The 9,029-nt window shown below is 41.4% G+C and overlaps 1 protein-coding gene across 1 annotated transcript; it reads right to left on the bottom strand.

The window, feature by feature from the left end:
- Position 1: 1 nt before the first annotated feature.
- Positions 2–6,681, bottom strand: vcf1 (VCP nuclear cofactor family member 1). The gene is made up of 3 exons (XM_003217037.4): positions 6,403–6,681; positions 3,263–3,359; positions 2–781 (listed from the first exon to the last, which is right to left on the bottom strand). Exons 1-3 carry the CDS (start codon positions 6,447–6,449, stop codon positions 539–541), a joined length of 387 nt encoding a protein of 128 aa, XP_003217085.1. The 5' UTR covers positions 6,450–6,681; the 3' UTR covers positions 2–538.
- Between the last annotated feature and the right edge of the window lie 2,348 nt (positions 6,682–9,029).

Raw genomic sequence — 9,029 nt, 5'->3', positions numbered from 1 at the left:
GTTTACACTCCTGTTCTGACTTTAATAATAAAAATCCTTCTCCCTCTATAGATTCTTACCACTGTTTCTAAATAGCCATAATGTACATGAGCCTCTGGAAAGATTAAATTACCATAAAAACATATTCACTATTTATTGAAATTAAAAAAAAAGACTTATAAAACTGAACACAAAGTGTTTGAAGGATTTTTACATAAAGCATCAATTACTATTGAACAGATTAAGATTTCAGACTGGACTTATTATGCACTCCTGTAATACAGGGGTGGATTCTTAAAACCATCGTGACACGTCAAAGATCTCCACCCCGCTGCCCCACAACAAAAGAATCCTATAAAAATTGCTCCAAAGCCCCTTTTGCATTGCAATAGTGCAGCAAATCACACGTAAACAACTGCCTGCTCACCTGTTATTCCAAATGCAGACTAAAAAGGCAACAGGCATTTTGTGCAATTTTAACAAACTTTTAAGTTGAAATCTCTCCTCACGCCATGCCGCATCGTCCCCCTTCACAGAAGGCAGGGAACTGCTGGACTCATCATGTTGGAGGACGGCCCCGGCTCTGTAAGCTATGGAAGTGCGCCTCCTTCAGAATCTGGTTGATGTGGAAGTAAGGACCTTGGCATAGTGCAGACTGCTCAAGAAAGGACTGAGGAGGTGTCACAGGGCTTGATCCAGGCATGATCTGGGGAGGGCTGGTTTCTGGCCCACTCCTTCGGTCAGGACTGCTTATGCTGCTACTGCAGCAACTGCTAGTGCTGCCACTCTCACTGCTTGAGGACTGTGGAAGAAGAGATGGACAGGACAGAAGGCACATTAGCATTTGATCCATTTTTTAAAACAAAAACCTGCTCTTCAGCTGATACCAATTTTGATCATTTTATAAGGTACTCGCAAACCTCAGTCCAATGCTCAAACCATTACATCATACTAGTTCTCCAATGTTACTAGATAACCTACCAAGTGGAAATTCCACTGAGTTCAATGAAATTTAACTTAAATAAATGGCTGTAGGATTACAACTTGTGTATGCTTGACAATCCCTAAACTCACAAAGAGATTTTAGAGTTGAATTCGTGTAGTTCATATTAACCAAACACAAAACAACTATTAACACAGATGTGTATAGTAGAGATTTTCTAGTTACATATCATATTTCATACCTGAAGTATGAACATACAACTGACAAGGGCTACTCCACCCTGCTCCCTTGCCTTAGAGGATCTAAATCAGTGGTTCCCAACCTCTTTTTGACTAGGGACCACTCTTGAACATTAGTACCAAAAGGGTTATGAATCAGTTTTTGGTCAACTATAGATTTGGTTTAGTTATTTGTAGTGTTAATTCAGAAAATTGCATTTGATAGAACACATCAGCTCAAGTTTCTCATACAGAAAATATGCCATCTAGTAGTTACCATCTGCTTGCCCATAAAAAACCATATTTAATAATCTAGAGCTGATGTAGTCTATCCAATGCAATGGTCAGCTCTGTGGAAAGGAGCGGTAATATAATAAAATAATATAAATCAATAAAGAGGAAGGTTCATGGACTAGATTTTCATTCTCACGGCCCACTGCTGAGCCATAGCCCATAGGTTAAGAACCACTGATCTAAATAGACACTTTTGCTTAGTAGGCAATGGCAATAGCTCGTGTCAGGAAAGGTTAGTGTGAGGATAAAAAATGCTGCCTGAATAAACCTAGTTCTATAGAGGTGCCATGTTATTTCTCTTCATGAGATTATCCTTGAGTATGAATGTATAATAACTCCTGTAAATTGCTAATTAAAGCTTCTGAGGACTTTAGTCATCGTCACTGCTTTTAGTCCAAGTTATTTCATGTTTTGTAGATAGTATAACAAAAATAACCCAATATAAGAAGTACTTCCCCTTTATACCACTCTTAACTATTATGAGAGCATTTCATGGCCCTCCAGATTTTGGATTGCTACTTCCAGCATTCTTTATCAATGGCTCGTAGGAGGATAGTTTGTTTGAAAAGCTATAAGCTGTTCATCCCTGTCCATACAAGAAATATGTCTCCTGCTATTCATACAACAAATATAAGGTAAAGGTTTTTCCCTGACATTAAATCTAGTCTTCTCCAACTCTGGGGGTTGGTGCTCATCTCCATTTCTAAGCTGAAGAGCCGACGTTGTCCGTAGACACCTCCAAGGTCATGTGGCTGGCATGACTGCATGGAGCGCCGTTACCTTCCCACTGGAGCGGTACCTATTGATCTACTCAGATTTGCATGTTTTCTAACTGCTAGGTTGGCAGAAGCTGGGGCTAACAGTGGGAGCTCACCCTATTCCCCGGATTCAAACCACCAACCTTTAGGTCAGCAAGTTCAGCAGCTCAGCGGTTTAATCCGCTGAGCCACTTGGGGCCCCTACACAACAAATACAGCAACAATAATTTTTAAAGAAACAATCACTGATAAAAATAGATCCATAATTTCTAGGCACTTGCAGTAAACAAAGTAGGGCCTAAACACCTTAGACACCAGAACCTGTCTGATTCTGGAAGTTAAGTAGGGTCAGTCCTAGTTAAAACTTGAAAGGGAGACTGTCAACAAATACCAGGTGCTACATTTCAGAGGGAGGAACTGGTAAAGCAAACTCAAAAATTCCTTGGCTAAGAAACCCCTATAAATTTTAGAGGTTATCACAAGTTGACATGTGCCTTGCACATATACACAGAGTAAACAATATATGATTTTGGATGTAACAATAAGATTGATTATTTCACACCAATGTAGTGACTATTTATTTTCACTCTGCCATGGTGGAGTTAAGTGTAAGCAACTCAGGAAAACATGTTAATACTTCCCCCCTCTTTGAACCTTCACACAAGAGACAGAACAGTAAGTAATAGATAAGATTTTCAACCTGATTGTTGCCAACAATATAATTTTGTTAAATAAACGACCAAATATCTCCCCTTTTAGAACTTACTGAAGAATACAGCTACTCTAAATAAATCTATAATTATCATCCTAATATTTTCTTTAAATATCTCAGATTTATTAATCAGCTTGAATGGGGAGAACAATATCACCCTTCAGTATTCAAATCAAGACTGATCACCTTTTCAAAATGCTTTAGGTAGAGGACTTTAATTTAAAAAGAAAAAAATTACAGTGATAGAATAAAATAATATGAATCTTTCCCCTTCCATAATTCTATCTAGATATTGTATTAAGTAGGAACAAATAAGTAAAAGAAAACTAGGTCAGGAGCAGTTTTGAAAATATCTTACCTCTGTGTCCCATGAATCCTGAAAAACAGCATTTCGGCTGCTGCGTTTTGTTTGTGGTATCAACCCATCCTCTTCTATGCCATTTCGTCTTCTCTTTCTGCAGCAAGTAATGGAACAACAGTGGAAAGTTAGCTTAGTCAGTGTTCCAATTATACAATTAAGTTTTAAACTTATACATTTTTAAATTATCAGAAACTTAACTGTTTTGGAATTATATTTTTCTTCAGTTATCCATTGTTAATAAACAACTGGATATGAAGCCTAAGATAAATTGTACCAAAAATGCAGCTTAGGCTATTGATTTAAAGGGATCTTTCTACCTGCCTTTACTTCCAATATTGTATGGAAGAATGGACAGAAATTCTTTTATGGAATAATCACCTCTTAAAAATAGCACCTACCGTGTTTCCCCGAAAATAAGACAGTGTCTTATATTAATTTTTGATCCCAAAGATGCACTAGGTCTTATTTTCAGGGGATGTCTTATTTTTCCATGAAGAAGAATTCACATTTATTATTGAACAAAAAATGAACATTTTATATATACTGTACAGTAGTTGTCATCACAAACCAGCATAACCAGACAAACTGTGAATCCTATCAAGATTTTCTTGTTACTACTAATATTTCCATGTACAACACTATGGTACGTGATCCTGCATGCTCTGGTGTTCTGTTCGTTGGGCATGCTTCCAAACAAAAACTTTGCTAGGTCTTACTTTCGGGGGAGGCCTTATATTTAGCAATTCAGCAAAACCTCTACTAAGTCTTATTTTCTGGGGATGTCTTATTTTAGGGGAAACAGGGTATTCTTTCTGAGGCTCAAAATGCAATATTAAAGCGACTTCCAAGCTACAAGCCTTTCCAAAAACACTACTTGAAATGATATCTTTAAAATGTTTTTTTTTTAAAAAATATATATTAAACTTTATCTGATTTTGTTTGGATTGGGTTGCTGTGAGTTTTCCGGGCTGTATAGCCATGTTCCAGAATTATCTCCTGATTCGCCCACATCTATGGCAGGCATCCTGAGAGATTGTAGGTCTGTTGAAAACTAGGCAAGTAAGGTTGATATATCTGTGGAAGATCCAGGTTGGGAGGAAGACCTCTTGTCTGTTTAAGACAAGTGTGAATGTTGCAACTGGCCACCTTGATTAGAATTGAAAAGCCTCACAGCTTCAAAAAGGTGGCCAATTGCAACATTCATACTTGCCTCAAACAGACAAGAGTTCTTTTTCCCACCCTGGATATTACACAGATATATATACCTCACTTGCCCAGTTTCCAACAGATCTCACAACCTCTGAGGATGCCTGTCATAGATGTGGGTGAAACGTCAGGAGATAATGGTTCTAGAACATGGCCATACAGCCCGGAAAACTCACAGCAACCCAGTGATTCCACCCATGAAAGCCTCCAACAACACATTTGTTTGGATTCCTGTTTTGTCTCCCTAAGTTGTGAAATTGTACATTTATTATTTTTATCTTTTAATTTTTGATCATGTGTTGTTATTTTTGATGCAGATGTGAATTTCTTTTGGGGATTTTGGGGGGTTGGTTATTTTTGTCTTTGTTCAGCTTCTTACAGCACTGAATGTTTGCTGATATCTGTTGTAAACTGCTCTGAGTCCCCTCGGGGAGATAGGGCGGGATATAAATAAAGTTTCATTTTTATTTTTATTACTATTATTATCTGGCTATATTAAATGAAAAGCTATTTCTATAAAAGATACATATTGAAATGTATTTCTATAAAATACCTATTAAAATACACAGCCCTTTAATACCATCCCAGGGAATAATTGAATTTGTAGCTGGGTGCGAGACTTCAGCAGTCTCCGCTGTAGAGAAAAGGAATGAACTGGGGTATACTTTCGAAATATCGCTGCTTGACATCTCTTTAACTGTGTTGTTGAAAGTTTTCATGGCCGGAATCACTGGGTTACTGTGTTTTCTGGGCTGTATGGCCATTTTCCAGAAGCATTATCTCCTGACGCTTTTCCCACATTTATGGCAGGCATTCTCAGACGTTGTGAGGTTTGTTGGAAACTGGGCGAGCGAGGTTTATGTATCTGTGGAAGTTCCAGGGCAGGAGAAAGAACTCTTGTCTGTTGGCGGCAAGTGTTAATGTTGCAATTAACCACATTGATTACCTAACACAGTGGTTCTCAACCTGGGGTCCCCAGATGCTTTTGGCCTACAACTCTCAGAAATCCCAGCCAGTTTACCAGCTGTTAGGATTTTTGGGAGTTGAAGTCCAAAAACATATGGGGGCCCAGGTTGAGAACCACTGATCTAACGCTTCCCAACAAAGAATTCCCCCAGGCAGGAATCTTTTAAGCAGAGGCCATCTATCGGGAATGCTTTGAATGTGGTTTTCCTGCTTCTTGGCAGGGGGTTGGACTGGGTCTCCCACAAGGTCTCTCCCAACTGCTACAAGGCCTTTCAATGCTAATCAAGGTGATTAATTGTAACATTCATACTTGCCTCCAACAGACAAGAGTTTTTTCTCCCACCCTGGACCTTCCACAGATATATAAACCTCCCTTGCTTAGTTTCCAATATACCCTACAACCTCTGAAAATGCCTGCCATAGATGTGAGTGAAACGTCAGAAGTGAATGCTAATGGCATATGGCCATACAGCCCAGAAAACTCACAGCAACCTATCTCTTTAAGTACTGTGACTTAATGCTATGAAATCATGGGATGGGATGTTTAGTGAGGTACACACGCATCTTTGACAGAGAAGGCGAAGGTCTTTGCAAAACTACAAACCCAAGGATTTCATAGCGTTGAGCCATGGCAGTTAAAGTGGAGTCGGACTGCATTCATTCTATGGTGTGAGGGGCCCCATTTCCTGAGAAGGAATAGGAACGCTTTTTATAAATCAGAAAACCTAACGCCCTTCAGGTGTTTAAACCATCGAGGATTGAGAATGGTGGGAGTTGTAGGCCCTAGCCTGGACAGGGCTGTCTATTGATGTTCTTATCACTTCCCAACAGAAACCAACGGCCGTCCTCCGTAGAGCCGCTTTGAGCCTCCCTCCCTCTCGGGACCATGACTATTTTTCCCCCGCCGGCCACCGTCTCCTTCTCCCCTTCGGCCTCTCTGTCTGCGCCTTCTCGCCTTCTCTCACCTCTGCCGGGCTCCTCGCTCGCTCGGCAGTGCGCCCCGGCAACTCATGGCCGGACTGGGCCGCTGCTCTCCGGCCAAACCGCCGGGATGCTTCGCAGGCCCCGCTGTGACGAGCCCCAAACAATCCCCGCAGCCTCCTTCCTGTCCTCTCCGCCAGCCACACTCGCCGCTTCCGGTGTGAGAGCCCCTTGCGCAAGCGCCTTGACAGCGAGCGCCAGAGAGGCAGCGCCACGCCTCCCTCTCGCTCTCCTTCCCGCACAGGCGCCCTAGCTGCCCCAACTGAAAGCCCCTCTCCGGCGCGCAGGCGTCAACAGACAGCAACCGCTGTGACGTCGCACGCGCCTGCGCCGTCAGCGTGACGTCCCTCCTTGCCTCGCGCATGCGCGGGAGGCAAACGAGAAGGAAAGCATACCTACGTACTAGTGATAGTCTGGGAGGACCCATTGAATCCACTGCCAAATAATCTGGGATAAACGGAAAGCCTGGGATAAGATCCTCAGATATAGGGCCTGTCTGGAAGGGCCCTTTGAAAGCACTCGAAGACACACAAGAACAAAAGCATATAGTAAAGAGTCTTTAATGTGTTGTCGGAGGCTTTCATGGCCGGAATCACTTGAGTTGCTCTGAGTTTTCCGGGCTGTATGGTCATGTTCCAGAATCATTCTCTCTTGACGTTTCACCCACATCTATGGCAAGCATCCTCAGAGGTTGTGAGGTATATTAGAAACTAAGCAAGTTGGGTTTACTTGTCTGTGGGAGGTCCAGGGTAGGAGAACGAACTCTTGTCTGTTGCAGGCAGATGTGAATGTTGCAATTAATCACCTTGATTAGCACTGAAAAGCCTTGCAGCTTCAAAGCCTGGTTGAGTCCTGCCTGGGGAATCCTTTGTTGGGAGGTGTTAGCTGGCCGTGATTGTTTCCTGTCTGGAATTCACCATTTTTCAGAGTGTTGTTCTTTAATTACCTTTCTGATTTTGGAGTTTTTAAAATACTGGTAGCCAGATTTTTTTCATGTTCATGGTTTCCTCCTTTCTGTTGAAATTATCCACATGCTTGTAAATATGAAAGGCACCGCAGACTAACTCAACCAGAGAAGTCAGCCATAGCAGAGCACTTGATGAACCAACCAGGACACTGCATGTTATTTGAGAACACAGGAATGCTTGACCAGTGACCACTCTAACAACCACCATGTCAGATTGAAATCCACAAGCATGTAGACAATCTCAACAGAAAAGTTGAAACCATGAACATGATCAAAATCTGGCTACCAGTAACACTCAGAAGACAGAGAAATTTCAGCAGACCTCACAATCTGAGCATCCCTTTCATAGATCTGGATGAAACATCAGAAGAGAATGCTTCTGGAACATGGCTATACAGTCTGGAAAACTCACAGCAACCTACTGATTCTGGCCATGAAAGCCTTCAACAACACATACCTAGTGATAGTCTGGAAGGGCCATTTGAAAGCACTCAAACACACCCAAGAACAAAAGCATAGTAAAGGGTCTATATCAGTGATTCTCAACCTGGGGTCCCCAGATGTTTTTGCCCTTCAACTCCCAGAAATCCTAACAGCTGGTAAACTGGTTGGGATTTCTGGGAGTTGTAGGCCAAAAACATTGGGGATGCCAGACTGACAACCACTGGTCTATATATCATCTTTGTCATAAGATTGTCCTTACTTGAACTGCCATGGCTGAATGCTGTGGGAGTGGTGGTTTGATGAGGCACCTTGACAGAGGAGGCTAAAGATCTTGTAAAACTGCTGTTCCCAGGACTGCATAGCATTAAGCCATGGTGGTTAAAGTGGTTAGAAGTTTCCTTGCTGAGGAAATGCCTTGCTTTGAACTTCCTTTGAAATAACAAGAGTGTGCATATTACCAGCAGAGGAAGTGACTGTTCATAAAACATTTATGGAGGTGCTGTTGCAAACTGCAAAGTCAGCCTCTATCTATCTGAACAAACAGGGTGCATGCAATTAGAGGGTTATTCCTGGAAGTCTGGGTATCAGGAGTGTGCCAACTGCGCCAATTCCTGGAGAAGTCAAACCTAGACATGGGGAGGTTGTGGGTGAGATTTGGGGGGGGGGTATGTTTTGAAATGCATTTTAACTGTATGTGTTACACCATGTAACACAATTTTCATTTCCTAATTGGTTCTGTCATAAAAATGGGGAAAAGTTTATTAAATTGTGAAACTTTGTTTTTTCAGGACAGCCTGCTACTGTTTTGTTGGAGATAGCAACCTTATTAAGCACCTTCTATTTAATGTTTTGTCTGTTTTATAATGTATTGGTTTATTTCCTGAAGTGTGTCTTCTTTGGTTTTCAGTTTTCTCAGCTGTATGTACTTGAAGCAGTGGGAGGGGCTGCAGACCATGTGACTGGTTCAATGACTGTTTAGAATGCAGTTTAAAAGGATGACAGTTGAGGCTTGAGTCTGTTAGGGTACAGATGCCAATGTTAGGAGTTAATGACAGGTTGAGGCTTGAGTTCCTTGGAAGTAGACTGTCGTAAAAGAGAGCTATACAGAGCAATATAGTTTTAAAAAGACTATTAAAGACGATAAGTTAAAGATACAAACTGAAACATTTTAAAGCTTAACCTGACAAGGAATGTACCTGT

The sequence above is a fragment of the Anolis carolinensis genome, chromosome 2 (assembly GCF_035594765.1).
Source record: "Anolis carolinensis isolate JA03-04 chromosome 2, rAnoCar3.1.pri, whole genome shotgun sequence".
Lineage (NCBI taxonomy): Eukaryota > Metazoa > Chordata > Lepidosauria > Squamata > Dactyloidae > Anolis > Anolis carolinensis.
Note: the sequence above shows the minus strand (reverse complement) of the source record. Positions and strands in the feature narration are given on the sequence as shown.

Coding starts and splice junctions, on each gene's coding strand:
- vcf1 (XM_003217037.4), bottom strand. CDS start 6,449: ATGAGTTGCCGGGGCGCACTGCCGAGCGAGCGAGGAGCCCGGCAGAG. Junction 3,360..6,402: donor GAGCGAGGAGCCCGGCAGAG/GTGAGAGAAGGC, acceptor TACTTGCTGCAG/AAAGAGAAGACGAAATGGCA. Junction 782..3,262: donor AGGATTCATGGGACACAGAG/GTAAGATATTTT, acceptor CTTCTTCCACAG/TCCTCAAGCAGTGAGAGTGG.